Source organism: Miniopterus schreibersii (genome assembly GCF_964146895.1).
Source record: "Miniopterus schreibersii genome assembly, chromosome: 13".
Taxonomy (NCBI): Eukaryota; Metazoa; Chordata; class Mammalia; order Chiroptera; family Miniopteridae; genus Miniopterus; species Miniopterus schreibersii.
The window spans coordinates 42001261-42024693 of NC_138113.1; the positions used below are offsets into that span (position 1 = coordinate 42001261).

General features: G+C 48.9%; 4 protein-coding genes across 7 annotated transcripts; 2 read left to right on the forward strand and 2 right to left on the reverse strand.

The window, feature by feature from the left end:
* Window positions 1–340: 340 nt before the first annotated feature.
* On the forward strand, window positions 341–10072 carry INO80B (INO80 complex subunit B). 2 transcript variants are annotated; one of them, XM_081157116.1, is made up of 6 exons: window positions 341–404; window positions 7707–7770; window positions 7987–8194; window positions 8405–8523; window positions 8681–8850; window positions 9460–10072. In XM_081157116.1, the coding sequence occupies exons 2-6, from the start codon at window positions 7713–7715 to the stop codon at window positions 9988–9990; spliced, it is 1086 nt and encodes a 361-aa protein (XP_081013242.1). In that variant the 5' UTR covers window positions 341–404; window positions 7707–7712; the 3' UTR covers window positions 9991–10072. The 2 variants fall into 2 exon arrangements, with proteins under 2 accessions (XP_081013242.1, XP_081013241.1); XM_081157115.1 differs by having other exon boundaries at window positions 382–404; window positions 8002–8194.
* A 299-nt stretch (window positions 10073–10371) lies between these two features.
* On the forward strand, window positions 10372–13001 carry WBP1 (WW domain binding protein 1). 2 transcript variants are annotated; one of them, XM_081157118.1, is made up of 5 exons: window positions 10570–10808; window positions 11126–11227; window positions 11744–11846; window positions 11979–12155; window positions 12327–13001. In XM_081157118.1, exons 1-5 carry the CDS (start codon window positions 10740–10742, stop codon window positions 12785–12787), a joined length of 912 nt encoding a protein of 303 aa, XP_081013244.1. In that variant the 5' UTR covers window positions 10570–10739; the 3' UTR covers window positions 12788–13001. The 2 variants fall into 2 exon arrangements, with proteins under 2 accessions (XP_081013243.1, XP_081013244.1); XM_081157117.1 differs by lacking the exon at window positions 11126–11227 and having other exon boundaries at window positions 10372–10808.
* A 180-nt stretch (window positions 13002–13181) lies between these two features.
* Window positions 13182–16923, reverse strand: MOGS (mannosyl-oligosaccharide glucosidase). The gene is made up of 4 exons (XM_081157105.1): window positions 16440–16923; window positions 16032–16258; window positions 15365–15561; window positions 13182–15129 (listed from the first exon to the last, which is right to left on the reverse strand). The coding sequence occupies exons 1-4, from the start codon at window positions 16789–16791 to the stop codon at window positions 13386–13388; spliced, it is 2520 nt and encodes an 839-aa protein (XP_081013231.1). The 5' UTR covers window positions 16792–16923; the 3' UTR covers window positions 13182–13385.
* A 50-nt stretch (window positions 16924–16973) lies between these two features.
* MRPL53 (mitochondrial ribosomal protein L53) lies at window positions 16974–22778 on the reverse strand. 2 transcript variants are annotated; one of them, XM_081157120.1, is made up of 4 exons: window positions 22630–22778; window positions 22418–22530; window positions 22177–22316; window positions 16974–17064 (listed from the first exon to the last, which is right to left on the reverse strand). In XM_081157120.1, exons 1-3 carry the CDS (start codon window positions 22719–22721, stop codon window positions 22183–22185), a joined length of 339 nt encoding a protein of 112 aa, XP_081013246.1. In that variant the 5' UTR covers window positions 22722–22778; the 3' UTR covers window positions 16974–17064; window positions 22177–22182. The 2 variants fall into 2 exon arrangements, with proteins under 2 accessions (XP_081013246.1, XP_081013245.1); XM_081157119.1 differs by lacking the exon at window positions 16974–17064 and adding an exon at window positions 18897–19082.
* Between the last annotated feature and the right edge of the window lie 655 nt (window positions 22779–23433).

Sequence of the window (23433 nt, forward strand, 5' to 3'; positions counted from 1 at the left end):
TTTCAACTTCCTACAGCCCCAAATATTCCTTCCTTGCCGCCTTCCCTCTTCAGGCTCCCCGCTGGCTACGCGCCCATCCCTAGCGGCCGCATTTCCAGGGGCACGTCTTGGAAACCTGTTCTGTCACTTAATAACCTGACGCCCTGACTCAGTCATAGCACTTTCTGAGCTTCTGTTTTCTCACCTGTTCAATGGAGATGTAGTAACTACCTCCTCTCCTCAGGGTGCTAGAAGAATTACATACGACGATGGGCGTAAAATGCCCAGCATAGCACCTGACACCAGACAAGTGCCCCCTAAGTGGCGCTAAGAAGAAAGAGGAGCGGGCGCAGCACCCTTGTGCCCTTGGATGGGGCACCGGCGACTTCAGCTTCCTGGACCCAGACCTTAAACGCCGTCAGAGGGTGAGGACCTGACGGTGCCCACAGTGGCTATCTCCCAATTATTTTGCTGGGTAGCTGAGACAGGATTACCACTCTCTGCTTCTACAGAAAAAGGGGGGCCCCTCCTCACCCCCAGAGAGCCTATTTAGAGAGAACGAAATGGCAGAGCATGAGCTTGCTGACCACACATGAGGAGTCTCCTGGGGACTTGAGAACTCACTGGGGAGAAGGGGGGGGGGGCTCCTTCATAGCACACGGGCTGGAGCCAGAGAAATGCCAGCCTTTAGCTTTAGGGAGACCAGGTTAGCATAGCCCTGTTGTGGCAAATTATTCAATAATTATTTTAGAGAACCTGACTTAAAATTACTTCAGCAAAAGAGGAAGTTTAATGGCTTAAGTAACTAAAATGGCTTAAGAGGTCAGGCTTTGGATGTGTCTTGACGCAGGCATTCATTCAGTGTCCAAAGGACCCTGTCTCTTCCCATCATCTGGCTCTTTTTCCTCCATGTTGGCTTCACTCTCATACAAGACTGTTGACCAAAACTCTGGGTCTATATCTTTTCAGGGTAAAAGGGGGATATGTGGTGACAGAAGAAGACTTGACTTTGGGTGGCAAACACAATAAAATAATAATAAAATAAAATTCTTATTTAAAAACACACATAGAATTTTTTAAACACTCCTAATCCTGCCTTTCAAAAATAACATAAAGTTAAAAATAATATTATAAACATGCCTTCCTCACCATTAGAGAAAAACACCAAGACAGTATGGTGCCTCACACTGGCTCATGAGAGACAACTGCTGAATGTTCCAGAATCGTGCATTCCAGTTGTTACAGCTTTAATTAAAAATTAAATTATAAAAACTCACAACTGCCCTGGCCAGTTTGGCCCAGCAGTTAGATCATCGGCCTGGGGACTGAAGGGTCCCAGGTTCGATTCCAGCCAAGGGAACGTACCTGGATTGCAGGCTCAACCCCTGGCCCTGGTCAGGGTGCATGCAGGAGGCAACCAATTGATGTGTCCCTCTCACATCAATGTTTCTTTCTCTCCTCTCCCCCTTTCACTCTTCCTGAAAAGCAATGGAATAAATATCTTCCAGTGAGGATTAAAAACTCACAACTAAATTAATTAATTTATTTTAGAGAGAGGGAGGGAGAGAGAAACATTGATGAGTTGCCTTCTGCATGCACCCCAACCAGGGCAGCTTTGAGGTGTGAACCTGAAAGCTGAATATGTGGGAATGGAACCCACCACCTTATGGTGTACAGGATGATGCTCCAACCAACTATGCCACACTTGCCAGGGCTAAATATGTTTTTTAAAGCAAAGTGATAAGTAACTCAAAACGCATCACCTCCTAATTATTTTACTGCCTTTTCCTATTACCTCGTTTACATCTATATCTGTTTGGTGCAATTGCTATGTAATGGTGACCTACTGCAAATCTCTTCCCAACTCTGTCTTGATGTCACATTTGAAATTAGCCATGGTAGGAGTATTACACAACAGAAATAGGTGAACACTATAAATAAGGGCTCCCCCCCCACATACACACACCCCGGGAGCTTCTGTTAAACATTTACCAGCATGCCAATAGTTTGGTGCATAATCTTTCCAACTTTTCCCTTTGCTGATGTCTGTATCTCTGTCTCTCCAACTATGAAGTAGATATTGGAGAGAAGGGGTTGTTGGTCACCCAGAGTTCAAATAAACTTTCTATTTCTGTCCTGTGGTGGACAATATTAGTAAACTGAGATTCCACCCTCTTCCTGGCAGCTATAGGAAATTCATCCCCCCTCCCACTCTTCATAATCCAGGGGGAGGCACTTGACCTAAGCCAACCAAGTGGAATGCTTCCAACTGGACTTTGAATCTTGAATGAGTGAGAACAAGACCCAAGGAGAGTTGTTATAATTACTGCACCTGCAGCCCATGAGGAGTGGGAAATCCTCATCAGCAGATTCCTGTGATGTGACTTTGGTGTGGATTTGATGTAACCTCAGCCATGTGTTCCTACTGCTTGGCCTCCCTTGGTTCCCACCCTTTATCTAGGGAAAGTACAAGATGAGCCTGAATCATTTTGTAGTGCAAGGAAATAAAAAAAGTGCTCAAAAATTATGGAGACATGTTGCCCTGGCTGGCGTGGCTAAGTGGTTAAAGCATCAGCTTGCAAACCAAAGGGTCTTGGGTTCGATTCCGGTCAAGGGCATGTACCTGGGTTTCGGGGTTCACTCCCCCAGCCCTGGGGCATATGCAGGAGGCAACCAATCCATGTGTCTCTCTCACTTTAATGTGTTTTTTTTTCTCTCTCTCTCCCCCTCCCTCCCTTCCACTCTCTCTGAAAAAGCAATGGATAAAATATCCTCAGGTGAGAATTAAAAAAAAAAAATTATGGAGACATATCAAAAGGACAGGAAGCTATCTTAAAGAAACTGCCATTGACAAAATCTGCCTCAAAATAAGGAATGATAGTAATGGATCACAACCTGCTGACTGAAACAGGAATCTACACTGATATAAATAAATAAATACATATGTAAATGAATGTAAGGAGAAGGGAAAGCTCTTCTCCACAGTAGAATGCCAACTAATACATGTAGATGGAATAATGGAAATAAAAAGATTATTACAGCCCTAGCCAGTTTGGCTCAGTGGTTAGAGTGTCGGCCCATGGCCTGAAGGGTCTTGGGTTTCAGTCAAGGGCATATACCTCAGTTGCAGGCTTGATCCCTGCCCCAGTCCGGGGTGTGTGTGGAAGGCAACCAATCAATGTATCTCTCTCACATCTCTCTCTCTCTCTCTCTCTCTCTCTCTCTCTCTCCCCCCCTTCCACTCTGAAAAGCAATGGAATATCGGGCAAGGATTTAAAAAAAAAAAAAGATTATTACACCATTTGACAATTGTTAAAGTACTGCTGATTTATACTGTTTTTATCAAGGGATACTAAGGCTGGTAGATGGAAGTTTGATGAAGAACAGGATATTAGTTTCAGAGTATTTCCCCAGAAAATACTCAATTATAAAGGTGAAAAGAAAACTGGCAGACACCACCTTGATCAGGTGATCAAGTTTAGTATCATCAATGGTGGAGTAGGCTGACATCATGTGCCTCCTGATGTGATACTTTGAGAAGAACACACTATAATATTTTTTTGTGTAGTACTCCTACCAAGAATTTCTGAGACCAGCCGGGCGTGGTTCAAGGGTTGAGCATCGACCTAGGATCCAGGCGATAGGGGTATAGGGGTTCGGTTCCCTGTCAGGGCATGCCCGGGTTGCGGGCTGCAGCCGATCAATGACTCTCTCATCATTGATGTTTCTATCTCTCTCTCTCCCTCTCCCTTCCTCTCTCTGAAATCAATAAAGATACATTTAAAAAGAAGAAGAAGAATTTCTGAGTCTAGACATGCGGAAACACCAGGTGGATCCAGTTGAGGGACATCCTACAGAATCATAGGCCTATACTCTTTAAGACTATCAAGGTCACAAAAGATAGGGAAAGAGCGAGGAAATGTTCCAGATTAAAGCAGATCAAAGAGACATGATAAGTGAAAGTAATGCGTGATCCTGGATTTGGATTCTGGGCTAGAATGGAAAAGGCAACATTGGGCAGTTGTTGAAATTGGAATGGGATCTGCTGATTGGACAGCAGTGTTGTATACATGTTAATTTCCTGATTGGGAGGGTGGCACAAAGGTTATAGGACAGTGTACTTGCTTTGAGGAAAAGCACAGTGAAACATTTAAGGGTGAAATGGTATCATGTCTGCAATTTTCTCTCAGATTAATTAGAAAAGGAATGATAATGGGATAGGGGAGAAAATGTTAAATGTTAACAACTGAAGAATCTACTTAAGGAGATAAAGTTCTTTGTACTCTTCTTGAAACTTCTCTATAAGTTTAAAATTATTTCAAAATAAATTATATTTTAAAAATAAGGCTAATGCCCAGCCAGGCATGGTTCAGTGGCTGAGCATCAACCTAGGATCGAGGAGATTGCAGTTCAATTCTGGGTCGGGCACATGCCCGGGTTGTGGGTTCGATCCCCAGTCAGGGGAGTGCAGGAGGCAGCCAATCAATGGCAACTCTCTCATCATTGATGTTTCTATTTCTCTGTCTCCCTTTGCCTTCCTCTCTCTGAAATCAATAAAGATATATTTTTTAAAGATAAATAAATAAATAAAATAAATAAATAAATAAGGCTAAGAAATCTTTCAGAAGTTCTTCCTTTCAGCCTACAAACATGCTCAGATCTCTCTCACTCTAAACAAAGCAAAACTAAAAACAAAATAATGAAGCCAGTGGCTACTTGCTGTCGCCATTTCCTCCCTGCGGGGTATCAGGATGTGGAGGAAACACCACTGAGTCCAGTGTCAGGAAGCCTCTGTTTGAGGCTGGCTCTGCCACTCCTTAACTATGTGACTTTGGCCAAATCATTTAACTTCTCTGAGCCTCGGTTTCCTCATGAGGAACAATAGCATCTTCTTTAGGGAGCTGCTCTGGGGATCAAGGGAGAGAAAGGATATCAAAGCAGGTTATCAACTCTAATTCTAACTACAGGTGATCCCTCACTTTAACTCCTGGTGATACAGGACCACTGCCCTCACATTCTGTTAGAATGCATCCTGTTCTTGGCGCTCAGCCTGTCCTTTGCAGAACTGTACACAGCTGATCATAGCCTTCACCTCGTGATACTCTTTGCCCTTGGGTGCCTTTCTTGCCCCTCTTGACCTCCTCTTCTCGCCCTAGCCGGGCCCTTCTGCCTGCCCATCCAGGACAGGTGCCCACTCAGGTCTGTTCCTGGTCCTTTCTTCTTCATCTACTTGCTCATTCTGGGATGTCTCATATATTCTCACCCCACCCAAGTCAGTTTTGCTCAGTGGTTAGAGCATCGGCCCTTGGACTGAAGGGTCTCGGGTTCGATTCCAGTCAAGGGCACATACCTCGACTGCAGGCTCAATCCCCACCCCTTTCAGGGTGAGTGTGGGAGGTAACCCATCAATGTGTCTCTCTCACATCGATGTTTCTCTCTCTCTCTCTGTCTCTCTCTCTCTTTCCCCCCTTCTACTCTCCCTGAAAAGCAAAGGAAAAAATATCCTCTGGTGAGGATTAAAAAAAAAAAAATCATATGTTCCCATCCCTTTCAGGACCTCCATTATTATGCTGATGACACCCGCTGCTCAGCCTTCTGCACCCGTTTCTTTCAGAGGTCAGTCTTATTCGGGCATTCCCACAGGCACTTCCAATTCACCTTAGGCAACACTAAATATTTCTTACTTGCCTCTCTCCCTATATTATCTTTATTTAAAACACCTTGTTCCCGCTAAATATTTGGGCTAGAAATGTAGAAGTCATTTACTGTTATTGTTAGCGTTTGCTTATGGAACGTCTACTGTGCACCGGGTACTACTCTGTATACTTTGGGCTCTCTACTCACCTTATCCCGTCAAAGAGGCCTGTGAGCAGCTGCACTTCATTCCATCCTGCAAAGCTGAGTCTGAGGCTCAGGGAGCTCAAATAACTTTGAGCCCAAGGTCACACAGCTAATAAGTGATAGAACCAGGATTTGGTAATAGGCTCGTCTGCCTCCAATGTCCATTCTTTTAATATTAATCACTGTATTACATTGACTCCTTCCTGATTGAATTCCCATATATAATTGCTTATTGGTCCCTTTTCATTTTTATCAATGAAATATCTCTTGAATCAGTTCTTTCTTTGTTCACGGCTGCTACCTTGTTCAGATATACATCTCATACATATTTAAATATATGCATATAGATGGTGCTTTGTTTTCTAATTATAAATGTGATGTGTACTGGCTGTAAGAAAATCCATTACAGATCAGGTGTGAAAGTTCTCCAACCCCAACTTCTAAAGATAACCATCATTAAGGGTATAGTATACACTCAATTTTTTTCTATGAATACAGTAGCATATTATGCCTTTAAAATTTTTTAAGTTGATTTTTAGAGAGAGGGAGAGAGAGAGAGGAACATCAATGTGAGAGAGAAACATCAATTGGCTGCTTCCCAATCGGGGATCAAATCCAAAACCCGGGTATGTGCCCTGACCAGGAATGGAACCCACCACCTTCTAGTGTATGGTACCACGCTCCAACTGCACACTGGCCAGGGTTATTATGCCTTTTTAAATGGGATTACATCATCTTGAAACTTGCTTACTTCATGTATCAGCACACACAGAGCTACCTTGTTTTTTTAAAATTAGTTTAAACATACACATTTTATACAAAGCTCAACAGGCACAAAAGGGTATTTTATGAAAAAGAAGTCTCCTTTCACCCTTGTTCCCCAGCCACCTCTCAGAATTGCTGCCACCAGTTTTCTCCACCAGTTTCTTGGGTAGCCTTCCGGGGCCTCATTTCTTTTAATAGTAACATAGCTTCCCATTGTATGAATGTCCCAAATCCATATACCAAATTATTTTGGTGTTTCATTAGAGAACACTTAGACTGTTTCCAGTGCTATTACCTACTAGAATCTACATTCCATGTCAGTCTTATCAATTACTTATCACTTTTTCTTTTTAATCCTCACCTGAGGATATTTTCTCCATTGCTTTTCAGAGAGGGTGGGAGAGAGAGAAAAAAACATAGAAGTGAGAGACATCCATTGGTTGCCTCCCGCATGCGGCGGGACCCGGGATAGAGCCTGAAATCGAGGTACGTGCCCCTGGCTGAAATCAACTGGGACCCCTCAGTAGGGGGGCCAACGGCACTAACCGCTGGGCGAAACCCTCCAGAGTTCCCTCTTAACTTTTATTAGCAACATGGTGCTCCACATTGGACAGATGCGCTGTAATTCATTTACCCATTTTTCTACTGATGGGAATTTAGGCTTAAACTCCATTTGACCTGCTCCTGGGGCACTTGTGCTGTTAAGCACTTTTGCAGTTTTGCTGGCAATTTAGTTTATGTCCTCCACCGAACTGTGAGCTCCTCGAAGTCAGGGAAAGTATGCATATTCATTCTCGTATCTTCATTGCCTAGCCCCGAATTTGGCCCGGAATATATGCCCACGACACTTGAGTGTAATAATTGTTCTGCAAATGAGTGTGGAGAGACAGAACGAGGGGAAAGCCGAGCTCTTTTGAGCTGTCCCAGGCTGAGAGCCCGGAACTATTGTTGCGCATATCGTTGTTTCTCAGGGACGATTTCAGCGTCAGTGTGTACCCCGCACAAACATGGTTGCTAAGCACCGGAAGTATCCGGTCATTTTGCTAGAATTAGTTCTTCCGCGGGGCGGAAAAGGTATGTCTGCCTGTGTCCTGACCATTTCCAGCCCTCTTTCCTAGCAGGAACCCATGAGTAAGCTGTGGCGGCGCGGGAGCACCTCTGGGGCTATGGAGGCTCCTGAGCCAGGTAAGCGCCGGTCGATAAAGCAACTTAGGCCTTTGCAGGAAAGGAGCTCCTTTCTCGCTCCTCCGAGCTTCCAAGGGACTTCGCCACAGGTGGGAGGAGAAAGGCGGGACTGTTGCTATGGTAACAGCGAGTACCGCGGGAAGAGAGGGACCCCTTAGGGATATTGGGGTTTTTCAGGACTCTCACTGCCCCACTCCTGCCTTATACCTTAGACAGGCTCTCCTTCCGCAGGGGAAGCGCTGGAGTTGAGTCTGGCGGGTGCCCACGGCCACGGAGTGCACAAGAAAAAGCACAAGAAGCACAAGAAGAAACACAAGAAAAAACACCATCAGGAAGAGGAGGCTGGGCCCACGCAGCCTTCTCCTGCCAAGCCCCAGCTCAAACTCAAAATCAAGCTGGGCGGGCAGATCCTAGGCACCAAGAGGTGAGGCCAAGAGAGTCAAGGTTTTACTTGGGGAACTTTAGGAGCAGGCAGAGATGGAGAAGCTGACTGGGCTTTCCAGAAGACAGAAAATGGACACCGTGACTTCAGGGCCCAAGAAGAACCCTATAGGGTGTGGGGAAAGCTCGATGTAGCTGCTGAGCAGAAGGACGACACTTGCTCAGATTACAGAGTGGTCTTGCTTCTCTGCAGTGTTCCTACCTTCACTGTGATCCCTGGGGGCCCTCGATCGCCCTCTCCCCTTATGGTCGTGGACAATGAAGAGGAACCTATGGAAGGAGTCCCGCTTGAGCAGTACCGTGCCTGGCTGGGTGAGAAGGATCTGGAGGTGGGGAAACAGGGTTTCTCATTATACCTGATTAAAGGGAGAAGGCTGCTTCTGAGGCGAGTGAGAATTTTGAGTGACCCAGTATTAACTTGGCCAAATGTGGGTGCCCCATCTGAACAATTCTACTTTTATCACTCCAGATGAAGACAGTAATTTGTCCCCCTCCCCACTTCGGGATCTGTCGGGGGACTTAGGGGGTCAGGAGGAAGAGGAAGAACAGAGGTGGTTGGATGCCCTGGAGAAGGGGGAGCTGGATGACAATGGAGATCTCAAGAAGGAGATCAATGAACGGCTGCTTACTGCTCGACAGGTAAGTTGGTTCATTCTTTATTCAGGTACCAAATATTTAGAGAACTTCCACGTCCCAAGAACTTTGCTGGGCAGTGGGCAATCAGTGATGGAAAAAATACACTATTTCTGTTCTCATGGAGCTGGTATTCGTGTTTGTTGGAGTGGGTGGGTAAATAAGTAATTCTGAAAAGCTGTTAAGTTTATGACAAAAATAGGGTGATGAAACAGAAAGTGGTAGGAAAGAAACCATTAGATAGGGAGGGAAGACCTCTTTGAAGAGGTAACATTTCCAGTACCAGAGGAGCTTTTTAAGCATTGAGCAGTTATGTAACTGATGCTCCATTCAGATAAAAAGATTTAAAACAAAAAAATCCCCAGAAATGTGGTGCAAAGAATTTGGTACTTAGGGCAGGTAGGTAACATTACTAATACTTTTCCCCTTGAGAGTCAAGGATCTAAAGTTGGAAGTCTGGAGACAGTATTAAGGGCTCCTGGAAAGGGTACTCATTCCACCCTTCTCCCAAGGCCTGCGCTCCTTAAGACCCTTGCTTTTCACGTGCTCTCTTCCCCTTCCCCGTGGACCTCGATTCTCCATTTTCTGAGACCACTTCTCTCTCTCTCTCCCCAGCGAGCTCTGCTCCAGAAGGCTCAGAGTCAGCCTTCCCCAATGCTGCCGCTGCCTGTAGCCGGGGGCTGCCCGGCCCCCGCCCTCACCGAGGAGATGCTGCTGAAGCGTGAGGAGCGGGCGCGTAAGAGGCGGCTGCAGGCGGCGCGGCGGGCAGAGGAGCACAAAAACCAGACTATCGAGCGCCTCACCAAGACTGCAGCGCCCAGCGGGCGTGGAGGCCGAGGGGCCGCAAGGGGGGAGCGGCGGGGAGGGCGGGCCGCGGCCCCGGCCCCCATGGTGCGCTACAGCAGCGGGGCACAGGGTTCCACCCTTTCCTTTCCACCAGGCGTCCCCACCCCCGCACCAGTGTCTCAGCGGCCAGCCCCGCCTGGCCCTCCTCCGCGATGCTCCGTCCCTGGCTGCCCGCACCCGCGCCGCTATGCCTGCTCCCGCACTGGCCAGGCACTCTGCAGCCTTCAGTGCTACCGCATCAACCTGCAGATGCGGTTGGGGGGGCCCGAAGGCCCCGGGTCCCCCCTTTTGGCTACTTAAGGCCCTTAACCAGGACTCTGCGCCCTCTCCTGCCCGGATTCAGTGTTATCCCTACCCTATTAAATTTCACCCGACGCCTCGACTTGTACAAATTTACCTAATTGGGGGAATGGGGTATGGGAAGCCAATTCCCCGTACACATATCTTGCCCCACCGGAGCTTGCGTTGACGCCTGGGAAACGTCCACCAGGCCAGGCGGCAGGAAGGCAGGACACTCCCGCCCAAACTCCGGCCGAATTTTGGGACCTCCACCTCTTCCTGCGGGATTACCTGGAGTGAACGGGCACTTGGCGTCATCCCCGGAAACAAGACTCAAGCCAATCAGTGGGAACTTTGCTTTCTGGGCGGCCGTTCATTGGTTGGCAACCCCAAGCCTATTCTGTTGTCCATGTTGGCTATTGTCGCTGTCAGTCAGGGCTGTGGGTCGAACCTTACCCCACTCTTTGTCTGGGAGAGCTCCTGTTGTCTGGGAGAGTGGCAGAGGCGTTGCTGTGGATTGGTCGCCGGCAGAAACCTCTGATCCGATCCTATTGGCCCGTTCGTCGGGGGGGGATTCTGATTGGTAGGACGGAGCAACCTGGCTCCTAGTTGGCAGAGCTCTCCCCGGATGGGAGCTCCGGCCACGGAGTGATGGTGGTGGCAGCGGAGATGGGCCGGGCAGGGACCATGGCAGTGGCGGCAGAAGTGGCAGGGGCGGGGCGGCTGGCGGTAGAGGAGGCTGTAGTCTTCAGGGGGCTGTAGGTGGAGGCATGGCTCGGGCCAGCAGCGGGAACGGCAGCGAGGAGGCCTGGGGGGCACTTCGGATGCCGCAACAGCAGGTATCCCACCAGCTCCAAAAGCGTATCCCGACAGCCATCTATTTCCCTTTCCCCTTTCCTTTTGGGGGGTTGGGGAGGAACTCACGGAGCCAGAGGTATTGTGAAGTTCCTAAATATGTCCCTTCCATTCTTTGTTTAAACTTTGTAACGTAGATGCAGTTGCTTTTGCCTGCAGCCTCATAGACCGATCCCATGGCTGCAGTGGCAGCTTGCAGTGGCTCTCCAGTGACCAGATGCATAGTGAGGCCCCAGGAAGGCTCCCTCTGCCTTGCAACAGTTATTTGTGATGTTTTTCTGTGTGCCTGTTGTCACAACAGAGTCCGGCAGCGTCTTCTCTTGAGGGAGCAATTTGGAGAAGAGCTGGAACCCAGACTCGCGCCCTGGATGCCATCCTTTATCATCCACAGCAATCCCTTCTGGTTGGGAGCACTGCTCTGGGTCTCACACTGCTCCTCCTCTACCCTAGGAAGTCTGAGACCCAGAGGCGGAAAGATCCACCTTGGGGATGGGGAGTGGCAGACTGTGGGGGATGATGAAAGCATCTTAGCTTTGGAAATTACTTTAAACCCTTTACTCATTGTCCAAGACTTTGAGATTGCTCAGACTGTTTCGTGGCTTCTGCCAAACACTCCGTTAAAAGAAAATACCCTGGGGGCCAGTCTATATGCAGAGCTAAAATCTTCCTCTGTATATGTCCCCATCTTCCCCCTGTTCTCTAGACTGATTTTTGCTATTCCAAATCCTCTTCCATGTTGACGGCCCTTCAGACATTTGAACACTCCTCTCAGCATCACTCTCCCCTCCTCATAGATCCCTCTGTGCTAAACTCGGTTCACAGGATGGGATTGTGGATGTGCATGCAGGGGCTTGGTATTGGGGTGGACAGTGCCTTGGGCTGGAATCTCCCTTGGTTCTAAGTGCCTCCTTGCTCCCAGCTTCGAGAGGTTTGCCCAGGAGTGAACAACCAGCCCTACCTCTGTGAGAGTGGTCACTGCTGCGGGGAGACTGGCTGCTGCACCTACTACTATGAGCTCTGGTGTGAGTCCCCATGGGGGCTATTCTCGGGTCCTTTTTTCTGCCCACCCTTCCTTGGACCTCAGAATTCTATCCTTTAAGGACCCTTCTCTGCATGGGAGGTATCTAAGGCTCTCCCTCTTCACCCCCCTGCAGGGTTCTGGCTGCTCTGGACTGTGCTCATCCTCTTTAGCTGCTGCTGCGCCTTCCGTCATCGACGAGCTAAACTCCGGCTGCAGCAACAGCAGCGGCAGCGTGAGATCAACTTGTTGGCCTACCACGGGGCATGCCATGGGGCTGGCCCTGTTTCTACGGGTTCACTGCTTGACCTTCGTGAGTTACTTGAGGCTCTGGGCTCACTAAGTGGCCCCTCCCAAATGAGGACCCCAAATCATCCCCACATTTTGCTTTCAGGCATTTCAAAGCACACTTTTCCCTAATAGTAGAGAGACCACCACCTCACCCCTGGTTGCCTTCAAACAACCATGCCATTCTTTCCTGCAGGCCTCTTCAGCGCCTTCAAACCCCCAGCCTATGAGGATGCGATTCACCGCCCGGGCTCACCACCACCTCCTTATACTGCGGTCCCGGGCTGCCCCTTGACTGCTTCTAGGGAGCGTACCTGCTGCTCCTCCACTTCTAGCTGCCCTATCCACTGCGAGGGAACAAATGTGGAAGGTGTTTCCTCCCACGGGAGTGCTCCCCCTCATCAGGAGGGTGAGCCTGGGGCAGGGGTAAGCCCTGCCCCCACACCCCTTTCCTGCCGCTATCGCCGCCTGACTGGTGACTCGGGTATCGAGCTCTGCCCTTGTCCTGACTCCAGCGAGGGCAAGCCAGTCAAGGAGGCTAGGGCTAGTGCCACTCAGCCAGATCTGGAGGACTGCTCCCCTTGTACACTGCCCCTAGATTCCGTACCCCAAGTTTCTTCTGTGCGGCTGGCTTCCAGTGAAGGGGACATCCCATAAGCAGTTTGGGGAGGATGGGTGGGTTACCTGCCCACTAGAAACAGCCCTGGTCCCAATTCCTTGAGTTCTCTTCGGCCTCTCCTTGTGCTCCAACTAGAATCTGCCTGAAAGGGCTGGAGTCCTGAGGAGAAGGGCCATGTTTGGGGGACTGTGCTAGCTCTACCCCCAATGACATACACAGGAGCCTTTGATCTCATTAAAGAGATGTGAACCAGCTGCTTGTGGACTTGGGTGGACTAGTGCTCAACTCACTTCATTACACTTGACCTGACTGGACTTGGAGGAGACAGGTAATGGCCACTTTTCCCACCTTCTCTGAAGGACAGCAGGCAGCCCTAATGCCTGAATTGAGCTAAGACCTCTTGGTGAGGCAAAGCTGGCAAAAACAGTAATTTGGCATGGTTTTCCAGTTTATTTAGAAAAATAGACTCTGGATTCACATTCACCCCAGGATTGTGTGGGATGATAGTAAGGAGACACCTGAGATGAGGGTTTGAAGTACCTGGTATCTGAGGGCTGGCTGGGGGCAGAAGCTAGAGATGTTGTCCTGTAGTCCATAGTGGTACAAAGAGCCTGGTTCCCCTCCCACCCTCTCCCTTTAGTAGTCTTCAGCCATTGCTAGTAGGACAAGGCTGGTCCAACCTTGGAAAGGGCGGCAGCCCATGCCCCGCCCATCCCGGTCACTGTACTGCTCCCACAGGAAACCTGTGGCCTGATACTGCCGCAACACATTGCCCACCACATTGGCACGGAGCTCACTGTGGAGCTTGGCAGCGCGGGCTTGGTGGGGACCCTCTAAATGCCCATAGTAGTGGAGAGCCCCTAAGGCCAGGTAGTTGATATTGAGCCACACAGCACCCCGCCAGTAGGGAGGATCATGCTCTGAATTGCGCTGGCCATAAAAGGGGCTGGAGGCTGCAAGGGAGCGCAAACCAAAGGGGCTCCAGAGATGTCGACCGTCAGCTAGAACATCCAGCAGTGGTCCAAGGCGGGATGAGTGGGGGTCCAGCAGCTGCAGCAGCAAGGGAAAAAGACTGACATAGCCCAAGGCATCCACATATTGCAAGCGAGGGTGGGGCCGGCCCACCACCCGCACCAGCCCCTGAGGGGGCCGAGGCTTCAGCTGCACTGCTTTTGTGTGGTTCCCAAAGTCTGCAAAGATTCCTAGCTCTGGGGCCCAGTGTAGCTCATCCAGGATTTCCTCTGCCCCCAGTGAGGCAGCCAGTGGGCCCAGCTCCGCAGCTGCCTCAGCCTCTCCCAGCTGCTCTGCTAGCTGTACCAGTACACGGGCACCCAGTGCCACCCAGCACCGTAGGTCCAGGTGCCGTTCAGTGGCTGAAGGGTGTGAAGCACGGGGATAGTCATCCAGCCCTGAAGGCAGTGTCTTGGGGTTCAATAGGGTTGGCAAGGCTGGGTCCCGACCCCGCCAGCGGTAAGATAGTGGCACTGGCCCTGCCTGGCTCTGATGGAGCCAGGAGAACCATGCATGCAGGCGGGGGAAGGCCCTGCGGAGGAAGGCTAAGTCGGCAGGATCACCACCCTCTAGCATGTGGGCTATGGGCAAAAGCAGGGTTGGGGGGTTGGCGTGGGCTGCCCGTTGCACCAGGAATTCTGGGGGTACCCGGGCTCGGGCCTCATTCCCCAGCACTTGCTCCCGCCCAATCCAGCCATCAGCATTGAGTAGCCCCAGCCAGTGACCTAGGGCCTCCCGGGTGAGGCGGGGATCCCACCGCTGAACCACTAGCTGGTGAAAGCCCTCGTCCCAAAGGAAGCCTCTTGGGAAGAACGATCGGGAGGGCACTGCTGTGAAAAGAGGGACAGGTGGAAAGAGGGCTGGGGCCATCTTCTGCTCGGACCCCTCATCCTTCATGTCTGGCAACACAAGACCCTGTCCATAGAAGTAGCCGATCCCACCAAGGAGACCGCTGAGGGCAGCCTGACCCAAAGCTTGCTCCTCAGGGCTCAGGCCCTTCTTCTGTAACTGGAAAGTCTTCTCAAAGCGCTCTCTAAAGGCTTCAGCATGGTGCTCCAGGGCTTGGGTCAGCAAGCTGCCTGCCAGCTGCCCCAGGGCTTGGTTTCCTCCTGCCTGGGCACTGCCAGATTCAAACACCAGCTCCACAGAAAAGGGGACTTTCACTGTCACCTGTTGTATCAAGAATTGCCCTTGTCCTTCTCCTTGCCCACTTGGGACTCTGTCTTCCCACTTCAGAGATCCTGGCAAGCCAAGATAGCGGTCAGGGGAGGCCCCTGGGGGCCGATGCTGAAACCAGCTATTTAGGCGACTCTTCACCATCTCTGTCAGCAAGGGAAGTCCTGGGTTGGAGGACCAGAAGACATTGTAGCTTGAAGGGAAGAAGATAAATAGGAAATATTATTCAGGAGGAAATAGAAGGGACTGTAAAGAGAAATGAGGTGATCAAGAGTTAGGATGGGAAGGTCTTGGCAATGCAGGGGACAAGGAGCCTGGTGGGAAGGGAAATAACTGGTGGAAAGAGGGTAGAGTGGAGGAGATGGAAATCAGGCTATGTCAGCATCCATACCACCCCTACCACCAGCCCGAACTCTTCCCCCAGTTACCTGCCGTACTTGGGAGCAGTATCCCCTGGACTGGTTGGTGCCAAAAGTGTAAAACGGAAGTCACCAAGTTCACTGGAGTGCCCATTGATGAACTTCAACTGCCCCTTAGTCCCAACCTCTGGCACTAGGACTTCCTTGCCGTCTGTCACCACATAGAAGAATAGGGACACCAAAGGGAGGGCAGAGGTACCTAAGGCCTAGATGGCCAAGGAGGACAGATAAACAGCATTAAATTGGCATTCTCGAGAATCAAGAGAGGGAAAGGGGCAATATGAGAAACAACATATATCTGGCAGTGTTGAGGGTCACTGAGGGTAAGCACCCAGTGGGATGAGAGAAAGATCCCTGCACAGAGTTCTCTGGGAAATAATAAGAGTATTTCTGTGCCATGTATTATGTTAAGAACTACATATTATTTCCTTTAATTCTTACAATCCTGTGTTAGGTGCTATTTTTATCTCCATTTAACAGAAAAGGAAACCAAGGCTTAGAGATAGTAAATAGAGGTGGTCTTATAAGCAAGTATTTAAGATAGGCAGCCAGATTCCAACCAGAACGCCATACTCAGAGCTCTAACTGTTACCCCCTACTTCCCACTGCATTTGCTGGCAGCAAAGGAAGGGTGGAGGGAGTCTGGGTTAGGGGAAAGGTGTCCTGAGGCCCTGACCTGAGGCTCTACAGTCACTCTCCAGCTCCAGTCCCCTCCGTGTTGACCCCCAGGTCTCTTGACGAATTCAGTGGTGAGCCTTAAGGCCCCATCCTGGATGTGTTGCCGCCCGAAGGAGAGACCATCGTGGAACTCCCAGCCATAGGGACCCACGCCGTCCCCCTGCTCACAGGTATGCCTGAGCTTAGGGGTCCCTTGGGTGGTGCCTTGCTGTGCCCACATCAGTCCTGGGGGTAGAATAGCCACGTAAGTCAAAGAGAGCAGCGATCCTGTTCCTCTGTGTCTATGAGAACTTCAGGGTCATCCCTCTTCATAGCTCTCCTGATCCACTCCTCCCCACCCTTGCTCTGGCGTAAAGCTGGGGCACCCAGTAAGGCTTTGCTTGCCTGCCCGCCGGGACCCGGTTACCTGTGAGGAGGGGCTGCGGGCTACGAGTCTTCATGCCGAAGTAGACGTGTGGGCGGTACGTGCCCCAGAAGAGGTCTGGGGCCACAGCTGGACTAGAAGAGTTGGGAGGCAGCGCCGGGGGCGCGGAGTGCAGCGTGACTGCCCGCCGCGCACGGTGCCACGCCAGTAGCCAGCTTCCCGACAGGGTGAGGGCCAGAGGCAGGACTACGATGGCCAGAACTGCTCCCCCGACCGTGCCACGGGCCACGCGGATCCGGCTTTCCCTTCGCGCGGGGCCGCCCCGAGCCGCTCTCTCAGCCGTCTGCGCTCCATCTACCGGCGGTCCGCGGCGCCGCCGCTCGCCCCGAGCCATCCTGGCATGGAGGTCAGCGTCGCGGGAGCTCCGGGAGATGGCAAAAGAGCCAGGGTCCTGCTTCTCCTCCTCAGGTCCAGCTCACCACTACCCGCTACTAATCTGTAAGTCGCACCGGTTCGCCCGCACCTCCTATTCCGCTTCCGCCTCTCGCCGGAAGTCCCGCCCCGTCAGGTTAAGTTCCCGGCGTGGCATGGGGCCCATCGTCCACGTTGGCTCTCCTGGACTGTGTCCACTGGGTCGTTTATTTGGTGTCCTCACGAAGCCCACAGGCTAGTAGGAAAAAAACCAATCTCACATTAGGCTCTTTTAAATATATATACCTGAGATGCTATCCCGAGTGTTTTTCAATTAACACTGCCCTCCACAGAACAGAAAGAGTTCATCCACCTGGCACTAGCAGAGCTGAACACTAAACACCGAGAACGGCAGTAGAGAAATATTGGCTATTTTGTTGGTAAATGGTGCCATCAGGGGTACTGGGAGATTTTGTTTTTTCTTCAATACGTTTTTACTGATTTCAGAAAGAGGAAGGGAGGGAGAGAGCGAGCGAAAGAAACATCTAACGGGTGCCGATCGGCTGCTTCCTGCATAACTGCAACCCAGCATGTGCCCTGCCCAGGAATTCAACTGGCGACCTCCTGGTGCATTGGACAACTTCCACACCAGCGGGGTAGAAGTAGGTATTGCTCAAAAGTCTGAACACCCGAATGCACGGGGCTGTAGGTTACAGATTATATAGGGCAAAATCACAAGGGTTGTGCGTCCTGCTGGGAGCAATAAGTTGGAGGTAAGTGTAACGAATCATTTCTCCAGGTCTTGAGGGCAGCTCTGAGGTGTGTCCCAGACAGGTCCCTCTGTCTGGTTTCATGGGAAAGTAGTCAAGCAGTGCTCTACCTTAGGACTCAGCAATGAAGCATAACTTAGGTCAAGAGGTTATCTTGCCCTGGCTGGTGTGGCTCAGTGGTTGGAGTATTGTCCCATACAACAAAAGGTAGCGGGTTCAGTTCCCAGTCAAGGCACATTCCCAGGTTGTGGGTTCCATCTCTGGTGGGGGCATGTGTGGGAGTCAACCAAACCATGTTTCTCTCACACATCGATGTTTCTCTCTAAAATAATATAAAATTTAAAAAAATAAAATCTGTTACCTTAAAAAAGAAAATGTTATCTAGCCTGCAAGAGGTCCACACCATGTGACTATTAGCCGTTTGTTGTTTGTGCTACTCTCTTTTGCTGCCTGGTGGAAGCGGGGGTGGGGGTGGGGGGGGGGTTGCTGTTAATGGGGAAAAGGCCAGGTCTCTGAGAGATATGTATACATATACAGATATACAGATACAGGAGTCATAAAAACAGGTTTATAGTTGTGAATACATGAAAGTTTATTCTTGTATTATAATTTATTAATCATTGTATTATCTTCCATATGAACAACTGTAAATCTACTTTTGCCCACTTCTGTATATGGAGAGAAATTATTTCTAGGGCTAGGATTTAAAACTAAATTTAATCAAAGTTATAAGGACCCTAGGTTTCACCACCACGTCTCAATCTGGTGGCTGAAAGCTGTGGCTTACAAAGTTCAAATAATTTGGCCCTGGTCACAGACAGGAAGTGGCTAGCTTGGAACCCAGATGTATCGGAATCAAACTGGATCATTTTGCCCACTTCCCTAGTGAAATGGAAGATGCCGGAGTGGACCCAAGAGGAAGCCTGAGTTCTGTTCCAGAAGTGTCTTTCAGAGACCCTGTGACTTTAGACAAGTCGTATCTCCACTCAGTCTAGGATTCTTTATCTAAATGAACCCTAAAAGGACCATAATGATGGTGCATGCACTTAGAGAATGTGTATTTTTTTTCTTTTCTACAACCCAGGAAGCAAAGGAGCTTAAGGAAATGGTTTCCTTATGGAATATGGAAGGCTGTAGGAAGGAGCACCTCAGTTTGACCTATAAGAGTCAACATTACATTTCCCCCCCCAACATTGTATTTGATGATGGTTCAGAAAGCAACTTAGATTCAGCTACTTATTTGTAACCAACAGCTCGGCATAAAAGGTGTTAAAATTTTCTGGGGCTGAGAAACTGGAAAAAGAGGCTGACAACTCCATTGTTTCATTAAGAGTTTATTTATTTTTTAGGGGAGATCACAAAAGGAGTCTCCCACTACCAAAAATTATACAGTTGAGCTTTCTATTTTGGGGGAAGTCGCAGGGTTCAGTATATCTGGAGTGCAATGGATAAGCCTTGCCCTGGGAAAACCACCTTCACCATCTTCGTGTTCATGGTATCTCCCCTGCCAGGTAAGTGTACATCAAGAGTTTATTAAGGGAATTTACATATAGGTGAGTCTTGAGTGACAAAGACAACATGGAATATCCTCTATGCCACTTGGCAGGTGCTAAGGGGTGTAAGTCACCCCAGATAAGGGGAAAATGCCTTGCATACATGCCTGGAGCAGAGCAACAATGCTTTCCAGAAACCAACATGCCTGGGGGATAGGGGACAGGTAGATCAGACAGTCTCTGGGGGGTTTTCAGGAAACAATGTGTTTTGACCAGGATCTAGCTGGCCAGTGGAGCAGTGGTCACTCATGGAACAGTCTCTCCTCCACAAAAGGTTCATAAAGTACACATCCCTGTCATCTTTAAAAAACCCTACTCCATACCTTTATGCTACTCTAGCTATTATCACACTTCCCATTGAAGTTCATTATATAAAATACTTTATGCTGCATGTCCAAATTGTGATTTAATTTCTGGCCCCACTCTGCACTGGTAGGCTTTTTGCTCATTCAAAAATGACCTTCTAACCAAACCCAATTGTCAGTCCTGTCTTTCTTGCTACCATTGAACCTGGTCCACATCTCTGTTGTAGCACTTATTACATACTTGAGTTTTATTATTCATCTTTATATCTTAATGAAAGTTATAGGCATAAGGTATGCTAAATATTTGTAAATTCAAGTGTTTATTGCACACACTGTATCAGGCACTATTCAAGGTGCTGGAGACAGAGAAAACAGCCCTAACCTCAAGTTTACATGTTTTCAGCAATGTTTGAACCAACCCCATTTTAAAAATAAGGAGTGCTTAAGTCTGGCCAAAGATAATAGCCAATTAACAGAGCTGGGGAATTCAAACTAGGTTGTAACTTCAACTGTAGTATAAAGCTTCTTGTGTATTACATGTCATTGATCAGCTCAGACTCCTGGCAAGCCATGAATGAGTTTTGTCCCCAATGTCCTGTCTTCAACAGCTCTCCTCAACACCTGTAAAGTCATGCCTATGACTTCTTTTATGGAGTCAATTCACCTCATATTTGGTCTTCCTCTTTTCCTGCTGCCTTCTATTTTCCCAGGCATTAATGTCTTTTCCAAAGAACCCTGCCTTCTCACGGTACGCACAAAGTAAGGCCTTGTACATAACACTTATTTCATTCCCAGTAATGTTCTAGGTGTTTAACAGATGTCAACTCATTTTATCCTCTCAACAGTCTTACAAGGTAGGAACTATCATCCCCATTTTACAAATGAAAAAAGAGGCATTGGCGGACTAAGTAATTTGTCCAAAGTTACATAGCTACTTAAGGGCAAAGCTGGGAGTTCAATCTCAGGCATTCTGATCTTTACTACACTATACTGCCTTGTGGTAGTTTTCTTTTATTAAGGGGGGGGGGGGGACCAGCCCTGCCAAGCCGGCATGACTCAGTGGTTGAGCATCGACCTATGGTCTAGGAGATCATGGTTCAATTCCCAGGGTTTTGGGCTCCATCCCCAGTGTGGGGCATGAAGGAGGCAGCCAATCAATGACTCATCATTGATGTTTCTATCTTTCTCTCTCTCTCCCTTTCTCTGAAATCAATAAAGACATATTTAAAAAAACAATAAAATAATTTTTTTTTTAAAAAGCCCTTTGTAGATAGCATCCTTTAAAGCAGAGAAGCAGTGTAGTAATGCTGTAGGAGAGTCATGGAAAATGTATTTGGCAAAGTACCCAGCAGGCAGTGTCTAGAGATCCTTGATTGCCTAGCTAAGCATTCTGAAGTTCTCTAAACCAATGGCTAGCAACCATCTTTTTCTTTAACCTACAGTAAAAAAAAAAAAATCCTATATTGCAACCAAGTACATGCAGATACACACACGTGCATGTATTTTATATAATATATATCTATATGCAAACATACAGTGGCCAAAAAAAAGTATACACACAATTAGAATAATTATAAAGGCAGTGTTTATGAAAATACATTTCATTTTCAAAATTAAGCTGTCAGCTGTTAAAGTGTGTATACATTTTTTTGGGACACCCTACATATAGATTCATAATTATATACTTAAAACTTAAGTTTCTTAAAACAATACTTCCCATTCCATGTGCTGTGCACAGATACTTTTTATTCTATTTTACTTTGTTTATTAAAGGCTGACTTAACCCCCTAAATTGATTTCACGATCCACACTAATGGGTGGTAACTCAGTATGAAAAGTACTTTAGGTGCTGTTCTCTGAAACAAGTAGTAGTGAGACATAACCAGTGATGTGCTTTGGAAAGATAAAATTAAGCAGCAGCAAAAATGATGAGAAAAAGGAGACAGGGTAGGAGAATGTAACAATAATACAGGAGAGTGAATGGGAATGAAGGGAACATTTCAGGAGCTTTTGTTTAAGAGAATATTCTGAACTTACTGACTGGATATGCGGGGAAAAGGAGACAGGAGAACCAGAGATAATGCTGTGATTTCCGGCCCAGGTAGGTGAGCAGATGAAGTGCCCTTAAAAGGAATGGGGAAGTCTGCAAGAAGCAAGTATATGTGTATGTAAGATTATCAATTCTATTTTGGACAAAGAATGTTTGTAGGATTTGGAGAAAACCGGTAGTAGGTAACCTGACTATAGCAGAGAAATTGAGATTAGACCCAAACAGAAATGCAGGGTTTAACCCAAGAGAGCAGTTCAAGTTATGAACAGAAGATGAGATGCCCTGAAAATATAGAGAAGACAAAAAAGTTCACCTTTATGGTTAAGTTCCACAGGGAGTGAATTAAAAGTGGCAAATGCTACTGAGATGGAAAGATGAGAACTGAGAAAACAGCACTGGATTTAGCTAATAAGAGAAAGAGGTATTATACTTGAGTGAGTGTATCATATTTGAGGCAATGGTTAAGCAGTGAGTGATGGTTAGAAAATGAAATAAATTCAAGTTTGTCTAGACCCCTCCAGATCCCGTCTCATCCCAGAAGCATTGGTTAGATTTGTAGTCATAGGGCTCTTTTTTTTTGGGGGGGGGGGCTGTGGCCCTCCATATAGTGATTTGAATGATTAAGTCAAACTTTTCTTGGATAAGTGTCCTAGTAAGTCCCAGGCAAAAATCTGCTTGTTGGTCTCTTACGCGCTGTCAGCGGCCCGCACCAGCGCCAGGCTTGTCCCCGCTCCCCGCTGCGCCCCTGGTCTGGATGTGGGAGGCGAAGGCAGTGAGCATTTCTTGGGCGGTGAGGTGGGCGCCGCGCAGAATCAGGCGATGCCCGTCACCTGGGGAAGAAACGAACGAATGAGGCACGGGAAGGGCAACGGGGCCGATGGGGCGCGGGCTGCCTGCCGCCCCTCCCGCCCGACTCCCCAAGCAAGCCCACCGAAAAGCACATCCACACAGGGCTCGGAGCCGTCGTGCCTCACATCCGCAATCACTGAGCAGTTTAAGTTGGTGGAGCGGACCTTCTCGCTGCTCACCGCCTGGAGGAAGGTCCTGCGGTGGGAAAGCGGCGTGAGCGCCGGGCCGAGGGGGTGAGAACCCCGGCGGGAGAGAAGGGCGTTCCTTTCCGTTCCCACTCCTTCCCCCTCGTACCTCGTCGACTCCACGTTCTTCTCGAAGGGGCAGAACTGAACCCGAACCTCCTTGACAGCCCGGAGCCCCAGCCGAGCCAAGGCCGCCGCCATGGTAACCTCCTCCCCGGAAGCATTCGCACCGAAAGCCAGGTCATTAGTGAAAGAGGCTGTGATTGGCCGCGCTGACGCAGGCCCCGCCCCCCGGCCTCCGCAGAGTACGACTCGGGGCGGCGGACCTCCGAGCTCCGCAGGCCGAGACGTGGAGGGCGGCCAGGCGGGAGAGATGGTTTCGGCACAGGGTATACAGTGGCCCAAAGTAAGCGGTCAGCGACTACTACCTATCCATTCATAGCCCTGTTGTACCACAGTAAAGATAATATGGGGTAAAAGCCGCTTGCACCTGGCTCCGGTAACAGGTCCTTCTGCTCCCTTTCCCCTTACGTTCCCTGTTGTTCCCGATCTAGGTTAACACCATCTTAAGTGCTGGTCCCTTACAAGGAGGACACCATCACCACGACAGGGATTATGCACCTACCAGGGGGTAAACCCCACTCAGGTAATTGAAGATTAAACATGTTGGACTCTGAGTAACCACGTGAAGGCCCTACAGCCCAATACGGTTCAACGCTGAAAGTAGTAATGGGGAGGAGAGTACAGGGTAATACAGCCCTTGGGACAGATCCAGCTGTAGAAATGACTATTTCGCCTTTGTGGTTTCTGATGTATTAACTTTGTGTTTGGCCTGACCTGGGGACTTAAGAGGAAGTGGCATCTAGGCTCTCTGCTTTCTATTGTTTTTTCTCTTTCCCTTTACTCTGAGATC

What these genes read in the sequence shown, in the direction of transcription:
- MRPL53 (XM_081157120.1), bottom strand. Translation starts at nt 22,721, where the DNA reads ATGGCGGCGGCCTTGGCTCGGCTGGGGCTCCGGGCTGTCAAGGAGGTT. An exon ending in AAGAACGTGGAGTCGACGAG is followed by an intron (nt 22,531 to 22,629) that starts GTACGAGGGGGA and finishes TTCCCACCGCAG; the next exon opens with GACCTTCCTCCAGGCGGTGA. An exon ending in CTGTGTGGATGTGCTTTTCG is followed by an intron (nt 22,317 to 22,417) that starts GTGGGCTTGCTT and finishes TTTCTTCCCCAG; the next exon opens with GTGACGGGCATCGCCTGATT.
- MOGS (XM_081157105.1), bottom strand. Translation starts at nt 16,791, where the DNA reads ATGGCTCGGGGCGAGCGGCGGCGCCGCGGACCGCCGGTAGATGGAGCG. An exon ending in CCCGCAGCCCCTCCTCACAG is followed by an intron (nt 16,259 to 16,439) that starts GTAACCGGGTCC and finishes TTCTACCCCCAG; the next exon opens with GACTGATGTGGGCACAGCAA. An exon ending in GAGTGACTGTAGAGCCTCAG is followed by an intron (nt 15,562 to 16,031) that starts GTCAGGGCCTCA and finishes TTGGCCATCTAG; the next exon opens with GCCTTAGGTACCTCTGCCCT.
- WBP1 (XM_081157118.1), top strand. Translation starts at nt 10,740, where the DNA reads ATGGCTCGGGCCAGCAGCGGGAACGGCAGCGAGGAGGCCTGGGGGGCA. An exon ending in TTCGGATGCCGCAACAGCAG is followed by an intron (nt 10,809 to 11,125) that starts GTATCCCACCAG and finishes TTGTCACAACAG; the next exon opens with AGTCCGGCAGCGTCTTCTCT. An exon ending in GGGTTCACTGCTTGACCTTC is followed by an intron (nt 12,156 to 12,326) that starts GTGAGTTACTTG and finishes TCTTTCCTGCAG; the next exon opens with GCCTCTTCAGCGCCTTCAAA.
- INO80B (XM_081157116.1), top strand. Translation starts at nt 7,713, where the DNA reads ATGAGTAAGCTGTGGCGGCGCGGGAGCACCTCTGGGGCTATGGAGGCT. An exon ending in CAGATCCTAGGCACCAAGAG is followed by an intron (nt 8,195 to 8,404) that starts GTGAGGCCAAGA and finishes GCTTCTCTGCAG; the next exon opens with TGTTCCTACCTTCACTGTGA. An exon ending in GGCTGCTTACTGCTCGACAG is followed by an intron (nt 8,851 to 9,459) that starts GTAAGTTGGTTC and finishes CTCTCTCCCCAG; the next exon opens with CGAGCTCTGCTCCAGAAGGC.